At 37.0% G+C, this 24,277-nt stretch overlaps 2 protein-coding genes across 4 annotated transcripts in view; both read right to left on the bottom strand.

Annotated features, from left to right (window-relative positions):
• The window catches only part of LOC145670501 (uncharacterized), a 28,208-nt gene extending 19,037 nt beyond the window's left edge, over nt 1-9,171 (bottom strand). The window contains exon 1 of one of the 3 annotated variants that reach the window (XM_081739248.1): nt 9,032-9,171. The gene's annotated coding sequence lies outside the window, so the exon portion shown is untranslated. Of the gene's footprint in view, nt 1-2,037; nt 2,200-6,535; nt 6,616-9,031 lie in introns of those variants that run through there. The other 2 variants (XM_081739247.1, XM_081739249.1) reach the window with 2 other exon arrangements.
• LOC145670500 (uncharacterized) overlaps nt 6,734-24,277 on the bottom strand; it is a 63,727-nt gene continuing 46,183 nt past the window's right edge. The window contains exon 4 of the mRNA XM_081739244.1: nt 6,734-7,187. Within this exon, the coding sequence (XP_081595370.1) occupies nt 6,992-7,187 (196 nt within the window). The 3' untranslated portion in view covers nt 6,734-6,991. The remainder of the gene's footprint in view (nt 7,188-24,277) is intronic.

Raw genomic sequence — 24,277 nt, 5'->3', positions numbered from 1 at the left:
TGAACTGCCATAACCAGGTGGTATGTTGGATATGACCACACAAACAATTGACCATCGCCTTATCTCCATTCCCATTGAATTTCGATGTGAGGGTCGACTGAACACAGACGTCCGCAAAATGCAACAGAATTTTCTAGGTTACTTTGATAACTGGAGATGTAATAAAAAAAACTTCTGAATAGAAGTCCCTAAAAGGTAATACACACTTTCGAAATTATATTTAAGCTACAATACTGGCACAACTTTGCTGCATGTTTAAAATGCTTTTTTTTATTTCATTGTTAGTGCATAAGACATTTAACAGCATAGTAGCATGCATATTTCATGAATTTAATTGCGTAAAAGTCTCACGTCTAACAGTGATGGAAATGTTATTTGTAGACGCACTAATATCAGTCATTTTAATGTCAATTTCTTCACAATCAAAGGTCACAATCTACAAAATCAAAGTTCAATTTCTTTCGTACCACAGTATTTTTAACCCATATCAGTCCAGCAGAGTATCTACTGCTGTTTACGACTTAACTTTTACTAGCTTTTAACTTTCAGTATTGTAATAATCGTGCTCATTTTGTGAACAATAGTGTTCACTTTAACTTAACACTTTTCTATTAATATTGTTTGAGAGCATAGATTTATCTTTTAACCCTTGTACATTAAGATATTATGTCTCCACTTATACAATGTTGTTAATATTTATATTGAAGAACGTTTTAGCCTTGTTTGTGTAGTTGGCGGCTTCTTTCGCTTTACGTTTCTGACTTCTAGTGCTAATATTATATATATAAAGAAATCATCTATCTGACACGCTGTGGTATCTTCTAGATTAATAAAGAAAAGACGCTGAAATTTTGTATCATACAAAAATCGGTGCGGGGTCATCGTACGGCATACACTACTACCAGAAGACTAACAGTGTTGTGAACACAGAATAGAGTTGGTGTTTTTTCAAACAGCACTTTGTCATATCATTACATACTTGATATTTAAATGTTGAAATGAAACTTACAGTGAGATACTTGTTATTCATAGTTGCAAAGTAAGAACGTTAAAGTATAAGAACCATCCATACTTTGAAAGCGTCTATAGCATGAACAATGCAAGCGAGGCAGACAGAACAAGGCAGATTTAAAATACTTTAACATATTATATTATATTCATAAATGACGAATTTCGAGTGAATAGGAATAACGATACAAGTGATTGAAAATTTAACTTTGATCGAAAACTTTTAAGACTGCTTATATAATTACATCTATTCAATATGTAGGCTTTCGATAGGTAAAAGATTCTATTGGTGTATACACCAACTTGATATTTAGAACCGTTCTTAGGAGATACTCAACATAGGTACAGTTTGCAAAATTGCTTAAAATTAAATATTTCCGCGAAATTGTTGCAATTATACCTACCGTAACTGCTGTTATGGTAAAGAAGTAAACTAAATCAAATACTCTTCTAAGTTTGAACAAATTTATGCAATATACCAAATTTACCCATTTATTCGGTCTTCAAATGTTTGAGATAATAAACATCTGTAAGCGGCAGCATTATATTTATGACTATTGAAAAGTGTTTAAGTACTTGCATGCGATGTTTATCTAAACAGGTTTTCAGCATATCCTTTGAAGACTCTCTTTCTACGTGTATGAAATATGTCATACGGGGAGTACTGTATGCAACATTACAGTGCCATGAATGTGCATTGCCTCGCCCGTTTCACTTGGCATTATAAGTATTCGACAACCTTGCAAGCTGTGGTTCTTTTTTAAATACTACCTAACACAGCTGAATTTTACGTTTATAAGTGTAGGATTAGAGTTACGATCGCTACAAATTATGAACGACAGTTGAAATAAGTAAATGTATATGAAAAATGACTCCATTAGATATAATTTTCTACGAGCAGAGTGTTTCTGCACAGAGTACAAAAGCTGTATTTCGTGTTTCAAGAATAGAGTCACTGGTTTTAAACCATTACCATTACATGTGCTATTGGAACTTGGAACATTGCTAAAACCTAAATATTTTAGGTACCTTTGCTTCAGCGGATATTTATCTTCTCTGATGCGAATACTCCCTTCGGTATCACTCGTCACTAGCTCAACAGCTTCGCCCTGCTCCGACTCCGTTAGATACCACTCGTGCATTTGGCTCGTCAACTGGAATCGCTTCGTTTTTTTTTACTTCAATTTTTATTCCATACATTCAGACGCTGTACTTCTAAGGAAATCGCAAGAGAATTGTGACTTTTAAACACCTACTTCTGTTAGTCTTCTAGTGTATATCTTTTTAAGGACAATAAAGAGGAAATTAGTGAAATAATAATTCTATAAAAGAGTATTTCGTGTGGATTGACTAAACATGCGGTCGAGAGGTCTAATATTACAACCAACGTACATAATACAATAACCAATGTATTTTTTGAGGAAAATAGTAGCGGCAATATTACAGGGATTATCGCGATTTAAACATACACTAAATCCAGCCAAAGGTTGCCAAAGTTGTTAGACACATAGTGAATAAAAGAAACGAGATTAATACTATTCAGTCTGACGAAATGTAAAATATCGAAAGCAACAAGTACAACTAGACACAAAAAAAATGAAAAAAATTGAACACAATTCTTTCTCTTGTTTCAAAGACACCAATCTATATAACTACTGGGAAACGCTCAGAGAAATTCTGTTTCCGTACAGATAAAGAATGGTCGTCAACCATTTCTTTTCCACATAAAAAACATTTCTCTTACATATTTTTGGCCTTATATGATTCCATATGTAGTTCTGGACTTGATTATCCTGGTATAAGTCCAAGTTATTTTGTACAGATTTTTTAAAAATATATGTGCAGACTGATGTACCCTAAAATCACTACCCGCTATATGCAATTACTCAATCACTAAGTTTACACAAACTTTCCTAGAGATGAGTATGATTGTACGAATTGCATTCATGGGTGCATATTCACTGCACGACTACTTTCGCAAGCAGTTTTGCTAGGTGGACACTAAAACAGACAATTCTATCCATGTAAGTTAGGGCAGGGGATCAGCACGGAGGGCCGCGCGTATAAATAGGAATAGTGAAAAAAAAATGGTATCGCAAAAGATTTCCTAAGGCAGAGCAGTTGCAATGATTTACAGCTGTAACTATATACATGTTAACATAATATATACTTTGTCTATATCGTGCAAAAATACTCCGCCGGAGAGAAATTAGTATGTTACAAAGTCAACCTTGAGATGCACTGATTCATTTTAACACTGGTATAGCCTTTGTAATAGTTTCACACTTGCAAACGTCAAATACTAGTTTCCTAGATTGTGAAGAACATTTTAGATGGAAAAATTAAATATGGTACAGAATCCTCTTTCATGTGCTTTCAATCGTGTTAGCCGTAAAATTACCAATTTAATTATGGACTATTTTTAATATCTAGTTTTTACCATTAAAAGAATAATGCACATTCTACTTCGTGTAGCATCAAATGTTCAATTACTGTACATATAAAGGAGAATTCTGCGTTACAAAAACATAATTCTTTCTCTATAATTGCAAATAGTGATATCTTCTTTTTTTTTAAATATTTATTTATTTAATTTTTGATATTTGTATAATTGTTTGGACATTTTTCATCATTCAAATTTTAATGGCCTGCTGTTAAACCATTCGAGTAGGTCAATAGGAGTAATACGAAACCAAAAGGAGTAATAAGAAACTAGCTTCGTTTATATTTGACAGATAGAATGCAGGTGGAGGAAATAACTAGAGTAGATGGGAGAAACCCAAAAGTAACTACTTTCACATCCACAATAAATAAAATAAAATGCGGCGTACCACAAGGATCAATTCTTCGGCCATTACTGTTCTTGATATATATATAAACGATCTCCCAGATAATTTAAACTTTGCAAAAGCCACATTATTCGCGGATGACACAAGTGTAGCAATAACAGGCGAAAACCAACAACAATTAAATACTGACATAGAAAATACCGTAAAACAGATAACGAACTGGTTTGATCATAATAAGTTAGTAGTAAATTCAGCAAAAATCCTTGTCAATAAGCATTAAATTAACAAACAACAATCTAAGTAAAGAAGTATAAAAATAACAGAAAGCGAAATAAAACAAGTTACTTTGTAAAATTTTTAGGTGTACATATATCAGCAAATTTAAAATGGAATTATTATATAGAAAAAAATGCGAATAAGTTAAGAAAAATGTGGTACGCCGTACCAACCATTAAAAATACTATAAACCGAATTACAGCAAATATATTATATTACTGCTCATTTGAATCTATATTAAGATATGGATTAATATTTTGTGGACATATTGTAAAAAGTAGACATATTTTTGTTCTTCAAAAAAGGGTTGTACGAATCCTAGCTGGTGTAGGACTCCAAGAGTCCTGTAGGAAATATTTTAAAGAAGTAGCTATACTACCTTTACCATGTTTGTATATATATTGCTTAATAGAATTTGTAAGATCCAATATAAATGAGTACACAACAAACGGTGACGTGCATGGTTATAACACAAGAAAAAAGACTAATTTTGATTTACCAAACCATAGAACAGGAATGTACGAAAAGGAAGTCAAGTATGCTGGTATTATGCTATACAATAAGTTACCAAACAAATTAAAGGTAATCAAGTCTAATGCTGCATTCAAAAGAAAATTAAAATACCTATTGTCACATTGCTTCTATACAATAGATGAATATAATCAATTAAATAGTCACAATGTAAATAGTAGTAACAAAGTAACAAGATAGGTCCATTTATGTATAAAGTATGCTGTAGTATTGGTATAATGACATTTCAAATTACTAAATATTACCAATAGACAAATCTATGAATTATGTTTAACAAATGTGTCTAATATATGTACTGCTTCAATTAACCGTGACGAATCCTATGTACTATCGGAAAATTATTTCCAAGTTTGTACAGAATGGAGGATAAATAAAATGAAATGAAATAGGGAGCGCAAATGGGTTCAAATTATCTGGTATAACATTAGAGGTGAGATAATACTTTTACCTAAATGCGTTCATTTTTTATTATCTACACAATTATTGTGTAACAACATCACTTTTTACAAGCATTTTACTTAGTATCGTAGCATATTTAATGCTAAACTATAAGCTTTATTTTTTAAAAAAAAATCTTATTAATAAGAGAACATACATAAAGATTGAAAGAAAGATGCTGGTATAGATTTTGCGTACAGGATTTTTGAAGATTTCCAGGTAGAATTCTATTTTGGATCAAAAGTCATGTTTATAAGAAAAAAATTTCTGCAGGCGACAGAATTAAATAGATGGTAAAAGAGCTGCATTCTAGGTTTACACTTGTAGGGTTACTAGTGAAAAATCATTGCAAGTGCTTTATGACGAGCAAAATAAGTAAGTGCATATGCAAGATGACTATATTAAATGCTATATTTCACGGACGGATATTCTTGCACGTCCGAGTTTATCAGCAAAATATAGTATTGCACAATTCTATATTTTGTTTACAAGTGAAGCGTTACTAGTACGAAACGATGACAAGTGCTACTGAACTGCAAGATTGCCAAAACAAACTTCTCCCAACTACAGTTGCGTAGTGCGTACCCACCACCGCTAACGCGCCAGCTTCTTTCGGACGCGCTACCGTTACCCTGCGGTACCCGTTTAGACAGCATTCATGTGTTTAGTGTCCACTTAGTGCTTTTTTTTGCACTGTAGTTTTTATGCCACACATTCGGAAGCCGGATTTTAAACGCAAATCGAAACAGTATTGTATATTTTTAACAACTACTTCTGGTGGCCCCCTTGAATTATTTTTAGGCCAATTGCAATATTTTTAGGTTACCCAGCGGGGACATTTTAGTGGACAATATGGAAATTAACAGAAGTTTTTAACATTTTTTTCAAGTGGTACGCCAAAAGTAAACCAGTACGCAGAAAAACACATACATTTGTAGTCCAGGTTCACATCGCTCATCAATGTTATTTGCTAATGTGTTACCTGATGAAGATGTGGGTCACGCCCGCTGACAACAAACCATTTCAATAAGTAAGTGAAATGAAATATCTAAGTATAATGGAGGGACAACGAAAACAGACAGGCTGATAAGTGAAACCATCAAAGCAAGACTAAAATAGAACCTCTAGAAAACAAAAAGTAATCAGAGAACTACGATGATTGATGTTGGTCAGACATACTTACCGTTTAGGAGAAAAGAGAATACTGAAAAAAACAAACTCCCGTGCAGGTTTACTACATGTATCTGTAGGATATGTAGTAATAGAAGTAGGAATGTGTTAGGTAGGTGTTAGTTTGGTTCTGTTCTCTACATAAAATGGGCAAATTAAGGACTTATCTGATGTTTTTTGTACAATTTACCATCTGTGGATCGGTATAAGAAAAAACTGAACCCAACTGTTATTCGCGACGTTCAGTTGATACCACTACTTGTTATATTTACAAAGATAGCAGCCGAAGTTTAAGATTCCGAGATGTTATAAATAGTACTTACTGTAGTGTTTATCACCCAACATAACGAGAAACACAGAATAGTAAGGTCCGTATTTGTAAATCTCCCCAAGAAGATACCTGATAAAGCCCTATGAAAACTAGGTGACAAGGCAATCCTCTAGGCAGAGTCACAACCTACGGCGTCCGAGTTTATCAGCCTGATAGATGCAATTTGTGCATGATAAAACTAGGAAATGAAGAATGTGGAAAACGATGAATGATTTGAGTTCATAGATTTTGATGAGTATGTTACTAATAAAGTGAAACATATGTTTGTTCCAACTATAATCAATTCCTGTTTACCCCAGGCACACAACCTGACATACAAGAAGACGATAAGTACTGAAGCGCAGTGTTGTGTCGATCATGAACGATTCAATCATTATGAACGAATCATGGCGTGAATCAAATTCTCTTCACAAACGAATCGATTCTTCTAATGAATCATTTGTACTTTTCATGAATTGCTTGCCGTGATCGAAATGAATGGAAAATCACAAACTTCCTGCTTGTGTGAGAGTTGGTAGGGTTGCTTCTGTAAATGCGCTTGCAGTTCACGGGGAGTGAAAAACAATGAAAACCATACGCATGCTTTTTTCTTCCTGCTTTCGTAGATGCATGCGTTTTTTCTTCGTCTGTGGCAGGCTTGCGTCCTGTGAAGAAAGGGAGCCGCATTGTTAGAAACAGATTACTTCTTCTTCTCGGAATTGTTTTGCCCTGACGCTGAGTCTTCTGGGCAGTTCAGTTACACTCGTATATATGGGTGTGACGGTGACGGTAACGGTGGAGGGTATTAATGGTTAAAATATGAAACAAATCTTTAATAACCTCCCGTTATCCGGAATCTCGGTAACAGGAGCGCACGCTTTGAAAACAAAGTGCATCAAGAAATAATGAACTCAAAGAGGAATACCAATATTAATACTACAACACTGGGTCGTAATCGACAACTAACCATTCGAGCCTTCAATATAAATCTCCACAATGTTGTGATTCACGAAGTTGTAAGACGTAGCGTGGACGTAGAGAGATGATGCAATCTAGACTCTGAAGTTTCAGAATACACTTGCATAAACTTGTTATCAAAAACCACATGTATTTATTTACTATATTTGTTTCTATAATACCACATTCTATCACAAAATAGTGTTCATATACATAACAGATAATGCTTGCCACAAATAAACAATCTTTTGACGTAAATAGTCGCTTCAATAATGACTTGGTAACGTCACTCACTTTAATTATTGATACCGTTCAACATAACACTGAGATTAACAAGTAATTAAAAGAAACATGATATTTAGAACAATGAAACATACAAAATACTATATACAACAAAAATAATAATAATACATGCAATAAGGTTTTGCTACTATATTTTTAAAAGTCTTTTCAGAATAAATGAAAGTCCAGACGACAGTAGCAAATTATGTTATTTCGAATATCTAGAAAGAAGTTTGATCTCTTATTTATATTTGTATTTACTATTTATTTATTATTTTTAATTATTTTCTTTTGGCACTGAACTATTATATTATACTTGCCACTTGATATAATTGTTTCTATCTTCGGTTCTGTCTTTGCCCGAACAGATGATTCACTAGTGAAATACTAATTTGAATGCAAAGAGACTAACTAACTGACACTTGATAGTCGCGACTGGCGAACTTTTATTTAAATTGAATTCAACTTATTACTGATACTTCAAACATTCTTCACAGATAAATATGTTGGCTAGCACAGTTTTCAGAAATAATGCAGTTATGTAACGGTGTTATATCACTACTGTGGTTGTTAGATATTTTTATAGCTATAATTTGAAGTAATATTCCGCTATTATATAGGCCTATATCAAATATAGATTGATTTTGTTTTAAGCGCTTTTTGTGTATATATGTTTTAAACTTGAGCTTACGACTAAAAGAATTCAATACAAAGGAATGCGTTCATATTGTGCGCTCATTATATGCACGACGTTCTATATATACTAATCCTCTAGAGTGTATACAAATTATTAACTTCTACTAATATTGACTGGCGCAAGAAACTTTACATTTACTTTTTGTAGCACTGATATGCAATATCCAATAAAATAGATTAGGTTATGAGTGAGGTATTTGAAATGAATAATATGTCGGCTCACATAAATAATGTATCAATATTGTAGATTTACTTTTTATATGCGCATATGTTTTTATAGTCATATCAAAAGAATTCTATAAGGTTACGAGTGCAAAGCATGCTTTAATGTGTCGTATACCGTATACACATATCACTTGTTTCAATCCTTTTCGTTGTCATTAGTACGTGAATTCACGTTCAATTCAATTGCTCAAATCTTCCTTCTTTTACTATGACGCATGCAAACTAAGTATAATACAAGTGTTGTAAATATGACGCCCTTAATAGTGACATGCGATGTTTACTTGCAGTGTATTGCTTCTTTACGAATACGGCTTACTTGTTATTTTTCGAGCACATTCGGTTTTCTTACCTTCACCGGCAGGTTGAAGCACGTATTTACATTTCATCGTACCTCTTATGCTTCTCACTTTACTATTACATCACTTAAAATTATTTTTCAGCTACATTTCTCTTCTATTCTTCTCCAGCTGCCTGCCACCTGCTCCTCTTCTCACACTGCTGCTCTTGATCATGTGTTGACAATGTTGCCAGTGAAGTTCAGACAACACTGGGGGAGTTTAGAAGGTTACTGAGCGGAGCGCTCAGTCACACCGCTCGAAGTGAGCGAAACACAAAACTACGAAAACAACACGTATACAAATGATGATGGGGCAGCGTGTCCTGTCACATGGGGTAGATGTACTATTGGCAGTCCTTACAGGAGGATATATTCCACTTGAGTTATATCTAGCTGTAGTGCAAGAGCTAAGTAAAGCTAATTAAAGCGTGATGTTGTTGATTATTATGTATTGCAGGAGGTGATACACTACTGTTCGAATATTGTTTGCTAAGAGAAAAGGAACGTTCACTGGTGTGGTATGGTGGAAATGATGAATTACAGTATATAGGGTGGTACGATGGAGTTAACTTACACTGAAATATGAGATGAGATAATCTCCCTTCTTCTTCGGCACAATTACAAAGAGATGTGTTACGATGTCCTTGTCGGTATAATCGATACGGTGTTTGAGTTACTCCTAAGTACAATCTAGAAAGTAAACACACATGTCTTCTCGACCAACCTGCAGGCGTAATCCACTGTTTCGTCGTGGGTCTTGGAAATATAGCCCAAAAGTATTTACCTTCTCGGTGTCTACATTGATCTTGGTATCGTCTCCAGTTTTTTAGTCGTTGTTTTTGGAGTTGGGCGTGGAGGCTTTCCGTGGGAATCAAGATGTCAGTGATATGATCCAATTGTGTACTTTCCTTTGCAAGACGGTCGACCACCATATTGCCATGAATGCCAGTGTGACCAGGTGCGTGAAAAAAGAGGACACTGTGTCCGTTGTCCTTGATGGTTGTGATCTGTTGTTTGATATTACCATGGATCCATGGTATGCGGATAGATAGGCACTTTGTTTGGAGGCTTGTTAAGGCGCTAAGACTGTCACTACAGATTCCAAAACTTTGGTAGTTATGTTCTATGGCGTGTCGCAATCCCATTCGTATAGCCCATAGTTCAGCGTGGAAAATGGACATCTGATTTGGTAGTCGTTGTCTCTCAACGCGTATGGAATCTGGTATGTATATACTCGCCCCTGTGTATTCCTCTCCTGCTTGCGTTCGTTTGGAAGCATCTGTATATATTAGGATGCGATTAGAATGGTTTGCTGCCATGTAAGAGTCCCATCTGGGAGCCACGCTCTGCGGGCATCGTAAGTTCGTTCGTTTGTTAGTAAAAATCGGTAATTCCAGTGTAGCTGATTGCAATGTAGTTCGATATTGCAGGTTATAACAAGGTAGACGAATCCGGTATATTGTTTGTTTCCAGCGTCGCAGGTTTGAATATGCGTGATATAACCATGGAAGTCTGTGTCGATATGGTAATGCTTTCTGTCTATTGTGCGTATAGAGGAGTTCAAGTTTCGGAACCACTGTGGGTGTTCCTTCTCATAATGAATCTTGAGACATAGTATTGCATTTGGACTGCGAATGGAATTGTACCGGCAGCCCCTAATAGAGCGTTAGTAGGAGCGGTTTGCGGTAAAGAAAAAATTGTACGGAGTGTGGTAACTTGAAGCCGCAGGGGTATTTGGCAAAGTCTCACAGGCGTAGGTGCGGACAGACAACCTCCATAGAGAAGAATGGCGTCTATACATTGTTGAGAGATTCGGAGTAATGGTCCTACGTCCGTCCCCCATTTTTTTGTACTAACACTTCGAATGATGTTGATATATGGTCGTATCTTCTCATGTAACAATGTTAATTGTAACTTCCAGTTTAATCGTTGGTGAAAGGTGATTCCCAAATAAGTAAACTGCGGCTGTTGTGTCAATCTGAGATTGTCAATCTGTAGGTGAATGTGACCAATCTGTCTTTTCCGTGTGAATATTGTATAGGTCGTTTTGGTCCAATTTACATGCATGCCGTTTGATAAGTTCCATTGTTGTACAAAGTTCAGAGCAACTTGTAAGCGCCTTTGTATGTCTGTTAAGGAGGAACCGCGAACATATAACAGATGGTGATCAAAATAACTGAGAATGCGGACATGTTCCCTCAGTGCGTTGTGAAATTCCAATATATACAGGTTGAAGAGCAGTGGACTGAGACAAAATCCTTGTGGGAGTCCCTGAGAAGTGGTACGTGCTGCCGTGATTTTCCCTTGGTATTTAATGCGGATCCTGCGGTTTACTAACCAATTGTGAACGTATCTAATAAATATTGGCGGCATGTTGGCCTTGGTAAGGTGATGAACCAGTCTATCTAAGTCGAGACGGTCATATGCTCGATCAAAGTCCAATTTGATAGCTGCTACGTATTGCCTGTGTTGGTATGCTTGCCAAATTTCGAGCAGAAATGTAGCTAAGGCGTCGAATGTAGCTTTGCCTTTCCGCGCGCCAATGATTGTGGCGGGGAATGTGTTATAATATTCAGTATTCCATTCCAGTCTTCGTAGTATGATTTTCTCCAACACTTCGCTGATACATGGAAGCAAAGTTATAGGTCGGTAACTAGTGGCCAGTCCAGTCGGTTTGTTGTGTTTCAAGATCGGGACTACAAGATGTTGCTTCCAAGTCTGTGGTATATGGCCGGTGCTCCATATGTATTGGAAACCTTGTATTAATAGCGGATGAAGTTGCGTAGGAAGATCCTGTATATGCTGATTGGAAATTGTGTCGGCGCCTGGGCTGGTGTGTCGTCCTCTAAGGATCGCTTCTTCGAGTTCCGCTAGGGAGATGTTAGAGATGGCTGTCGACGGTGAGGAAGCAGAAAGGTGAGATAATGTGGCAATTCTCTAATTCAAGAGTGACGGTGCTGTTAATTGTATATGAAATTCCTCCAACCAAGAGGGAGGAGAATGAAATCCAGAGTGGGTGTGTCGGTTTGTCAGAGCATTCCTAACGTACTTCCAAATGGATGTGGCGCTAGTTCCTTCTTGTAAGCTGTTACAGAAATTCTGCCAGTGTGCGCGTCGGTTCCTCTGGATCTGGTGTTTGAATTGCGCCTGTGCCTGTCTCGAGTGATAGAAGGATTCCGGAGTTCTGTCCTGAAAAAATTGTTTCTGTGCCGCTCTGCTTTTGTTGAGCAGTTTTTGGCATTGAGTGTCCCACCATGGATATGGATATCGTTTGGTACTATTCCTGCTGCTGTCCCGTTCTTTCCCCGCCTGTCGTACCCCTGTTGTTATATGCTCTGTCAGAAGTGGAAAGATGGAGCTTCCATTGGCTGTATGTAGGTGCGCCATAGCCTGTTTTAAATATTCCTGGTAGAGGAATGCATCATAGTTACGAGTAAGCGGTATGAAAGGTGTTGCTGCGTATCCCGGTTGCGTTTGTGAAGAGATCCCTTCCATGTTTTCCAGAGTGGTTATGATAGGAAAGTGATCGCTACCCCCGGTGAAACCATAGACCGTCCTATTATGATATAAGAAAGCATCCACACTAAGAAGAGTTAAATCAGGCGCAGAAGGTGGAGCGGTGAGGTTCGGCATGCGGGTTGCTGTACCATCGTTGGCGATCAGAAAAGATTGATCTTCTAGTGCCTCCATCAGCAGATCAGCGGCCCGGTTGGTATTCTTTGATCCCCATAGGATACTTTTGGTATTGGGTTCACCCGCTATGATGCAAGGACCCTTACATTGAGTGAACAAATATTTCCGGAGTGTCGGTGGTATTGCTTTGTCTGGGGAAGCGTAAACATTGAGAATAGTAAGTTGTTTGTATTTGAAGCCCTGCACTTGGATTGGATACATCAGCTGTGGATGTTGTAAATCCAATTGTATTTCATTAACGGATGAGTGTTTGTGAAATCCAACTGCGATTCCTCCGTATCCATCTGGTCTATTTTGCGTATACAGTCTATATTCCGGCAGTTTTGGTGGATATGTTAGAGTAGACTATGTTTCTTGTAAAAGAATAATAGCAGGAGTGAAAAATCTGCATACTTGCCATAAGAAAGGTTCCTTGCCCTTCAGTTGTCTACAGTTCCATTGCAATAATTTGAACACTGGGTTATTGGCCATTCTCTAATGACCTGAAGTATGAGTCTAATTGGTGATATATCGGGGAGTCTTCTGTCTGGTGCGTTACGGGCTAACATCCGTAGTTAATTATAGCATATTTTTTGATACTGCGTAAAAGATTTTGAAGAAAGTGTTCCAACGATTCTTCCTTGTTTTCGGTTGGGTTGTTCATCCGCGTTTGTAGTGTCATCCTGCGACGAGGAATGGACGGATACTCCTTCTGGAAGTCCTCTAAATCTTCCTGGGTTCTTCTTTGTTTACTATTGTGAAGTCCTGTATTAGTCGAGGACGGCAGCACGTCGAACGAGCCCAGCTCTTCATCTGCGCGTGGGGCCCTGCGTTTTTTAATATGGTCCGGTTTCTTTCCTCCCATTCTAGGAGATGCGATACGGGATGTTGTAGGTGTTGGAGCTGAGCGTGGAGATCTGGGGTTGGTAGTTGATGCTGATGTGGAAGGTCCCTGGAAGGGAAAAGGAGCAGGAAGCGGTATGTTGCTAGAGGTGAGATTATGAAGGAGGTTAGCGGGGCTGTGGTTTGTGAGTAATTTTGTAGTTGGTATTCTTTTCTGAGCTTCATTATAGGTTATCTTTTCCGTCGCCATGAGTTGATTTATTTGTTGATATTGTTTCCTCTCGGGACATTGTAAATCAGTGGCCGAGTGTCCTCTTCCACAATTAATACATTTGAGTGCATTGGTGCAAGTTTTAGCATCGTGTGGGGCCCCTCTGAAGATGGCCGAGACGGTGGCAGCCATCTTTACATTTCCTTCAGGGAAGTAGGATACATTTTCTGAAGGAAAATGATGGCACGTTTTAGAAACGTTTTGAAAATATTTCATTGCTGTTTGGGCTACTGGTACAGGAAGACAGAAAATAAACTCCATTACGGTTGACCGTCTTAAGAATTATTTACCCTCCGTCGCCTGTGGACGAGTTAGGAGATCACGACCATCAATGCAAGAAGCCTCCCACCAGTGACGATATTGAAGCCAGTAACTCAGCCATTCAAGGAGAGAACATACCCCCTGAAGAGAACTGTACAGAACATGAGGAGGAACGGAATCAGCTGTCTCCACGGAATGATGAAGACGAAACAGGCTTACCAACATATAGGTTTATTATTGAATTCACTGGAAGGAAAGAGAGAAAGGAAGAAAAAGATGATCAAACTGACAATTACACGTTCCTAAATATCGTTAATGCCATTTTTAGGCTCCATTAACCGGCGTGGGATGTCACAGCCAGACGTACGCTTCATAATGCACCTAAAATTTGGTGTGAATTTTAAAGTAGCTTTGTACCATTGGTGACATCAATTCTAAAGTAGCTTTGTACCATTAGAGCATTGTAGAACTCCAGGGTGATGCCATTGTATAGCCAAGCAATACGGATTTATTACCCATAGGGGGCGCAGACAGGGCAATACACTTAGCAGCAGGGCCACAATTAACTCAAGAATGTGCACGCATTGGGAAATTAAAAGAAGGTTCGTGCATAATTACAGAAGGCTTGAATCTTCCAGCTAAACACGTAATACACACTTGTGGACCTAAAGGTGAAAATAGTAAATCATTACAGTCTTGTTACTAGAAAATCTTATTTAGTGTTTTAAACGATGATTTTCGTACAGTTGCATTGCCTACCATTTCAACAGGTACATTTTTATACCCTAAAACACCAGCATGTCACATAGCCTTAAGAACTGTGAGAAATTTCTTGGAGGAAAATTTGGATCCCGTAGATAAAATTTTTTCTGTTTACGATGTACAGAATAAACGAATCTACGAACATTTGATGCATGAATATTTTCATGTTGTGTGAAAAAAAGAAAAAAAGCGAGCTTGAGCATATGAGTGAATAAGCTAATCTTATTAATACGATACGTTAGTAATGTATAGAGAAGTATTGATACTCTATTTTTGATAATTTTGAAGCTACTTTTTAGTTTCTGTGGGATATTTTATAGTCCCTTCAGCTGCGTATTATTTATTGTGTATGAGCAGTGGGTTGCATGACAAGTGTTCTTTGAATATGTTTTATATTCTTTCTTGACCTTTTTGTTGGTCGTTTTTTTCACTGACAATGAACCTTCAAGGTAGCATGGAAATAAATAAATAAAAATATATATATGTACATGTTAAACGAAAATAAGGGAAAGAAGCACTCAAATGTTTCTAGTGCTGTATATAGTAGATAATTTTAATATTTTGTTATTGCTCATAGCTCTTCACCATGAAGTTAAGAAGTAAACACAAGAATACTGCTTCAAATTCATATTTAATTGTAGAAATAGGCATCATTTCTATTCACTTGGCGTATCTAATGTTCTGTGAGAGCAATGAAATTATCTTCGGCGTTTCAAAGCTTTTTAGGAATTACTGACCTGCTCATCTTTATAACCCTAGTTCTCATGTTATTTGTGTTAATAAAAATCTTCCGATTATTACAAAAGAAACCACCATCTCTTCATCGTACTTTTCCAAGATTTTTGCCCGCTACTGCTAGAAAGAACGCCTCGACAGAAACACGCGAGGACTTGCATCACTCTACGCTAGAAGTTACTCCGAGAAATATCTCAGCATCTTATTTAAACAATTACATCCCTTATGTGTAACATATTTTATCTCGTGGTATCCCAGTCATTTAACTAATCTGGAATAGTGCTACTCTTCATATACCGTTACCGAGTAGTCCGCGGTATATCAGACTTTTCAGGCACTTAGTAGAGGAAATGCTACTAACCAAATTAGTTAGTCTAATTGTATCCTCCCATATTCTAACACTCCCACGAATATCAATTTTAACTAACACAAACTTTTACGAATATCTAAACTTAGAGAGATTTTACTTTGCATATGTATAAAAATATATATTATCTTATATGTTATTCATTATTTATAATTTATCTTATTATATTACATATATACATATATTTAATTTATATATCACAATTAGGTTAAGGAATCATATAATTATTACACATAAACAAGTCACAATTAATTTTTCTTTCAAATGTCATTTTTTCCTTCCCACTTAACCCTTTACTTGTATCTCAGCCATAATCTATATTAATAACTCCATATTAAAATTATTACACGTACCTCCCATCAAAATTGCATAACACCACACTTCCTGAAGTACTAGGAACTAATTCGTTTTATTTTTCTTTCAAGTAAAAAAAAAATCTGAATCAGCGCAACCTTGAATTCTATCCTTCTACATCTTCAGTTTTTACGTAGTAATGAGAGCGTCCGCCAGAGGGCAACCTTCGACAACATATCATAATTGATTAATACCTGACCGCCTTCTTAAGGACATTGGAGAATTACTACAGCATCTTTGGGTCATCAACACTCTTCTCCAGGAGAACACTCCGAATTTTTTTCAAAATCGTCGTGGAGAAATAGAGCAGGGAGTGTAGAAGATATCAGCCTTAGCGCCTATTTTGAATTCTCCCTGTATGTTGTTATTGTTCTTCAAACAAGAAATTGTAATTATTAAATAATAAAGAAGAGACTTCCCTATGTTGTCACCTCATCCCAATACAAATTCATGCTTACCATTCTCTTGCTAGTTTCCGTAACTTCATCAAAACAAACTCACCCACGCCGTTTCAGCATTTAACAAACTTCCCTATTGACCAAGATAATTTTGATGAGCTAGTCACCCACGTGCGGAGCACCAGGAAGAAGCTAAAGAAAGGAAGTAGAACAAAACTAGGGGACATTGGACCCTTGAGGTGGTGTTTGGACCCCTATTCAGAAGAGTCGTCCTAGCAGCAATTGAGAGACGGTCGGCACGCCTGGGCCCTCACCATCCACTGCATGACAGAGGTGTCATTCCGAAGAGACCAGGACATCTGGGGGCTGTTGCCCTGAGGTCGAGAGGTTCTTCACTCTCGAACGTGAGGTCACGGATCGATACCAGACGGAAACACTCAACGGATTGGAGGATAAGACTTCACCCGATATTTGAAGAGGGTCATCACAACGAAATGGCTGAGGTACAGTAAGACCCTTTCCTCTCCTAACCTTTGCGTCTCTGTGCTCTCTTCTATTAGAAAACATGCATTTCATTTCATTCATCCCCAATTAATTACTTCAGCACTGTACTGCTCAGATCCCTTCGCCTCTAGCATCACTGCCATACTCGGGAGGCTGTTTGAGTGACTAATTTAACTATCCGTTCTACTGTCACTGTGTAACACAGATAGACGGTGAAGAACCATTCTTTCACAGTGTTGTCAGCAAGTCAAAGTTTGTCCATGAGGTGTTTGTTTGATACCGACATCGGAACTGGTGGTACAGTTATTGAAACATCAATGCTTTCCCTAAATATTATTTCAGTGTTATTTTTCTGGTTCCCAGAATGGAGTCATAAAGATTACATTATCTTCTGTAATGCATTTTGTGAGACAGCAAGTCGACCATTAGTCATCATGGCGAGAACATCTCTGGGAGTGCGAAGAATGCATTCGCCTGAACGGATTACAGCCTGTTATTTTATTTGGTAAGTATCTAGACCTATGAATGGTCTCAAGGACGTGACGACGACCATCAGCAATGGAAGACTGTGTTCTCACACGTTATTGCATAATCACATAGATTGTAAGTATGAATGTCACAAATTCTATTAATTTCTTTGTTGCAATATACAATATTAAAATTCTGTTTGCTGTAGCCAACGAACGAGCTTTGTTTAGTTTGACAGGGATCATAGAAGCAAGCGATTCCGTGCATGCTAATGATTCAATGGCTTGAGATATCTGGAACAAGTATCTCACGTCTTTAGTGAGTTTTCTAAGCTCTTCTGGGCTGTGATGAATTAAGTCACATTTCATTTTTTTTGAATGGCACCACTGGAAGCTTTTCACAGTTAGAGAGTTTTGAGCCTGTGGGACCTGTGTAAGAATATCGGCTTGAATAAGCGCCGTCAATATGCGTAAAGAGAGCTCAGAATGGCAGTTCATTAAAATGCAAGAGACAAATAGCCCAATGCGTAAGTTTTCCTGTTAGTTCCTCTAATTTTCGAAGAATACCTTCCTTCCAACCAATGTTAGTGTTTATTCCATCACATCAAGAACCTCAACCTCATCAAAGCCAGCTTTGAGTTGGTTCATGATGTACTCGAAATAGCCGTTGTTTCGTCTTGTGCAGAGCCAGAGGCTGGTGTGACCTTACCAACGTACTGATATTTAGGTTCAGTTACAAGTGATAAGCGCTCTTCTCTAAGAATGCCTGTGTGTGTTCTAGTGTCATCCCTTCGACCATCAATGTATGGGACTTTAATGGGACCACCGTTTCTAGAACTTTCTTTTAAATTCCGAGCAACTTTAAGTTTCGCACGCCTTATTTTGCTCCAGTCCACAATTAAAGCAAATGTTATGTTGCTAGATTGTCGAGATGTTATAATTCCAGCCTTTAAAGCTGCCTGAAGCACAGTTGATATATGTGCTGCAGCCGGCCAGCTTATATTGTATCTCTGAGCAATCATAACAGTTTCAGTCAAATCTAGCTTCGGTTTAGATGTTCTGTCTCTGGGTTTGGTGTATTCCTCAGAAGCGCTATCTGCTTTGTCGTCAAGGTCTGCTTCATTGGTGTTGAAGTTTTGGCTGCCATTTGAAGCAGACGATTGAGAAAGGAAACTCTCATGTCTGTGCCTTTTACACGAACGTTCAGCTCGTTTCATATTTTGTTTGGTTACTGCTAAATCAACTGACCCGATGCGGCCAATACCGGGACCTCTTTGATAAGAAGGAACTGGCGTTCGAGAACAGTAACTTTCTTTTCCTTAGGGCAGGTACATGCAGAAAAGTCAGTATATTTACAGAAGGCTATTTCAAAAAGTTATGCGGTCCGCTCTTTAAAACATGTTAATTTATCATCCTTTGTTTTTTGAATTGTTGTTTTACTGTTTAGAATTTTCTTCATTAGAATGTAGTCATCATGGCAGCGAGTAATTTGTTGAATTTCCCTGTTATGTATTACTGTTGGAATAGAGACTTTATTCCAAATAACTTCAGGCTTGATTACAACTTGTTGGTCTACAGAAGAAAAAGCAGGGTTCTTTTTACTTTTAGACGTTAACACAATTTGCCGCCGAACTTCGAGACAACAAAGCAGAACATCTTTCTTTGTTGGTAGTTTAACTTCGTTAAAATACTTAGGGCTTTCTTTAAAAATCTGGCAATGCTTTACACCACGAAGAACGAATTTCGAAAGTGACATTCTATAGACTGAATGAAAAGTTGAATAAATCCTAAGCACACACCCGGCAATACAGTCAAATGTTAAGAAATAAAAGATCGATGAGCGAGTCAAAGAACTGTAACCACTCTCTTTCATCAGCTACTTCCCCAACTAGGAAGCAGCATATGGAAAAAGGTTCATTTATCTCACTATGTTGACGTGGCTTTGGCACACATGTGGTTCATATTATCAGCACTTAGTTGCTTGTAAACAATAGGTAACATGAATACACGCAGAAAAGAAAATTGAAGGTAAGAAATTGTATCTGCTTCTCAATGGAAGTCCTTAACCCTCCAATCCAGCAGTCCTTTTCTGCAACACCATAATAGGATAACTTAAAAGAAACTTCACAAAAAATATCTACGTCAACTCTGTAAGCATTCAAGATATAACTTCATCTTGCACCGAAGGAAAGCCAACTATGCTTGAACTATAGAGAAGCGACGCTCGGCAGTTCATATCAGAAACACAAGTAATTTAGATTTGCTATATTTCGTCCTCCACACGCTCTTCTCCTACTCGCCAAGTCGCAGAGCAGTCAGACTTGCGTACTCAGGAAAACAATGCAGAGAAGTAGTAGTGGGGGAATTTCACAAAGCAATGCACTGCACTGTGACACAAACTCGAATGTCATTTTTCTTACTTTTTTTCTCTTTTCTGTTTAAAGTATTTTGAAAGAACTGTTCATAGTAATTGCAATAAATTTTAATTTGTAACTCATTTTTATGATATAATAAATATGTAACGGTATGGATTGGCATGAATTTTTAAATCAACCCTCGTATTTCCCCAGCCTCAATTCTTAGAAATGAAAGCAGCCAGCGAACAGTTGGAAAAGAACAATGCTTAAGAATTTCTCACCCAAAAGGTACCTCACTTTTCCAGACAGTCTTATTTCCTCCCGTCAGTCCATATTAAGAAGAAAAATTTTGCTACCCTCGAGAGAAACGCCCACGCACAAGTCCTCATGATGATGACAGAGTATTACGTGACAATGTGAAAATTATTAATAATCGTGAATTTTACAATTTATTGGAACAATCAGTGTTTCTAGTGTGAGTTCTATTAACCTATGGACCAGTCATTATATATTATTAGCAATATAATAACGTAAAAATTTAATGTTCTCTACGAACTATATTTTAGTTTTGTCAGTGTATTCTTGCGCTACTAACTGGCAACTATGTGAGGCGTGAAGAGAGGTGTGTGTTTTCTTAGCCACCATGTGAAGCACAAGGTACCAAGTTTCTGTCTTCACTTAAAGTATAGACATACGTAAAGTTCCAGTGTCTGACTTCTAAAATAATGTAAAATAATTTGTGGAACACAACGTTCGAATTTAGACAAACAAATTAGTGTCTTTTCACGTATTTGTGAATAATGAAAACCATATAATCATACTACTCCAATTCACAAGTCGCAATGTCAAGGAGAGCATCAATTTCTGCGAAATGACACGGACTGATTAAACAAACTCTCATGTGAATTAATCAATTGAGTTGAATACTTTATAATAGTGCTACACCAAATTTGTATATTTAACAGTGGTGATACTGTGAAATCAACTATGTCTTTTATCGTAATATGGTAATGAACATCTTCACAGTTAAAATCAACGAAGAAACTTCTCTTTGATTCGTTGTGCATTGCAGAAATGAAACCATCGAGCTGTTATCTTCAAGTAGCAATGTAAACGAAATCTTTCTTATGAACGTGTATTGATGTTCGTCGTTACGTCCGCCTATATCGTCGTGCGCGTTTATAGATCGTCGCGAAATCGCGTATTAGGGCCAATACATCGTCAAGTAAAATATTATCCATAATTTGCAAATGTTATTATTGTTGAATCATATGTAATTTGTACAGTGAAAGTGAATGATAATATAGTGTTAATTTAAAATTCTTGTTATTATTCATAAAAGTGAAAAGTGCTAACCAGATGTGTTTAATAAGTTTTCTTTTAGCGGTTCAAATGTGTACCAGATAAAGTATATACGGCATAAAGTGTTTGTCAGAAGGTAAGGTATCAATAAGCGGTGAAGGACAAATATTACTTTCGTCTCCCACTATCCATCTGGCGTAAATCACGCATGGCTATCCTACCTTGCACTTTCTACAGGTATTGATCAGCGTAACTTGGAGTTGACGCAACAGCGATGGTGGGTAAACGGCTTATGCCTCTGATGGTTAACGCCCGAATCCCAGGACCGTAGGAGTGAGAATATTTGTTTACTTACCAGTTTTTTATTGGATCTGTTAGTCTTTTACAAATGAATGATGTTAAAGGAAGACTCCACAAGAGATCCAAGGTTCGAATCCCCATATTATTATTATTAGTCGGTCTTCTCGAACTGGAACAAGCAAGTATCAAACCCCATTCCCCTTATATCTGGCTTTCCCGAACAGGAACAGATAATGAACGAACCCGGCACTCCTCTTATATCTGGCGCCCGAACAGGGACAGATAATGAACGAACCCGGCACTCCTCTTATATCTGAAGCACCGAACAAAGACAGATGTTTTAGTGGGGAGAAAGCGAATTTTTGAACTTCACCATTTTGTATTCAATGCCCGTGTAAGGATTTTGTGTTGTGTCTTGTAGTATAATATTTTACAATGTCAACTAACGAAATGGAAACACTGCTTGAAGCAGTACAAAAATTGTCCGCAGATTTAGCTAACACTAACCAAGTGATAAAAGATAATCATAATGAGTTAGTCAAACAAGGTAATAGTGTCAAAGCAGAAATTACAGAGTTACGTGAAAAACATGAATTTTCAACTCAGGAACTTACGAATGGTATACAGAGAGTAGAAGCTGAGTGCAATGCCTTTAAAGTAGAAATTAAAGTTGAAATTGAAAATTTGAAACGTGAAGTTAGGGATTTCAAGGCAGAAGTAAATGATCGTTTCGATGAAATGAAAATTCAAACGAACAATCAGCTGATCGAGACACGGAATGAGTTGTCATTAGTTATCCAGCAGGTTGAAGCCCAAAGTTGTAGTTCACTAACTCAAATGAAGTATGATTTTCAACAGATTTCTAACACGTACGAGTGTAAAATCGTAGACCTTGAGGAGAAAATACGTAGCAATCAAAATCCATTGGTAGACATTGAAAGTAAAATTCAAGCTCACCAAGCACAGGTAGTCCAGTGCATGCAAAAGGTAACCGTAAATGAAAGTAGTGTAAACAATTGCGGCATGGAAGTTGACCGGATTAATCAATCGTTACTTTTTCTCAAAAATACAGTAGATCGTTGTAACAACAGTGTAGTAGAATTAACCAATGATAGGGAAAAAGAATCAAAACAGTATGTGCAGATCCAGAGTACTGTTTTGGAGGTTAAAAATGAAATTGGTAACCTCAAACAAGAACTGCAAATGTTACAAGCTCAACTAACCTTGACGCAAAAACAAATTTTGAACTTACACGTAGAATCTAGACCTAGTAGCATTGCTAATACTCGTAGTGTAACTAATTCACTATATAGTAGTGTAGCTAACACCTCATCAACTCGAAGTTCCACTAGTCGTAGTAGCAGTAGCGGCACTAACACAAGTTATGAATCTAATAGCAAACCAAAATCTAAAAGTAAAAATCGTAGTCGCATTCATCACAGAAAACCAGTTCAGATTACGAATGCTAGGCCCATTAAGCGTAGTGATATTGAATCGTTTGAAAAGTTCTTAGGACACGAAAGTGAAATCACAGCTTCAAACTTTTTGGAACTGTTTGAGAAAAATGTTAAATTAATGCAAATTCCTGAAGAGCAGTATTTAGATATTTTAGATTTTTTGATGCAAGGATCTTCCAAATCTTGGTTTCTTACTCGTAAACCTGACTTTAAATCATATAGTGATTTTGTTCTTGCTTTCAAGCAACAGTTCGAATCTCCGCAAGTTGTAGCTGGTAAAATGTCAGTATTGCAATCGAAAAGGTATGATCCTAAAACCGACAGTACAGTTTACCAATTTGTAGCTGATCGCTACCATAAGATTCGAGAATTGAATGAAAATGTTAGTGAAGCTTTTATTTTGAATACAATTAAATTGTTATTGCCTAATTATTTTCAGAAACAATTGGTTTTGTTACCATCCTTAGATTTACAAAGTATGTTAAATGTTGTCCAAAATCTGGAAACATTGTCAAAAAACAATGACAATTTTAGAACGAATAGCGGATTTCTTAAGAAACAGATTCGTGTAAATCAGGTTAATGTCCAAGAAAATGAAAGCAATGAACATAACCTTAGAGAATCACAACATTAAAGCAAAAACAAAGGCAAAAAGCAACCCCAAAACAAAGGTAAAAATCAACATTTTAAGAATAAAGGTAAATCGAGGAACGTTCATTCTCAGCGTAACCCTGAAAACGATAATCAGTACGATAGCCAAGAAGTTATACATTACACTGAGACTAGGCGCGCTGATAATGGTGGGCATACGCCTCAACCATTTCCAACTTTTCATCCTGGTAACCAATCACCTTTTATTTCAAATTTTAATCAACCTCGTACCTTCTCTCCTCCTACATCATCAGGTAACCAGAGTAGACAAACACCGTTAAACTAGAAACGCTCTGCCGAGAGAGTGCTTCTGGTAGAGCTTATGAAAACTTTAGTAATAGTCATGATTTCAGTAATGAAGATGCACTCACCCCAATTTTTCCTGTGGAATACGTAACGTTGAGTAAAAATATCAATAATGTTGTTAATTGGGACTCAGATATTTCTGAAGATGAAATAGAAATTGATGAAAATGTAAGTCAGGGTAATAACACTCGCACTGCAGAAATTTATTGTAAAGTATTAGATACTCAGTTGAAAGCATTGTGCGATACAGG

This window comes from Thermobia domestica, chromosome 14 (assembly GCF_964235325.1).
Source record: "Thermobia domestica chromosome 14, izTheDome1.hap1.1, whole genome shotgun sequence".
Classification (NCBI taxonomy): Eukaryota; Metazoa; Arthropoda; class Insecta; order Zygentoma; family Lepismatidae; genus Thermobia; species Thermobia domestica.
This window is presented reverse-complemented; position numbering and strand designations above follow the sequence as displayed.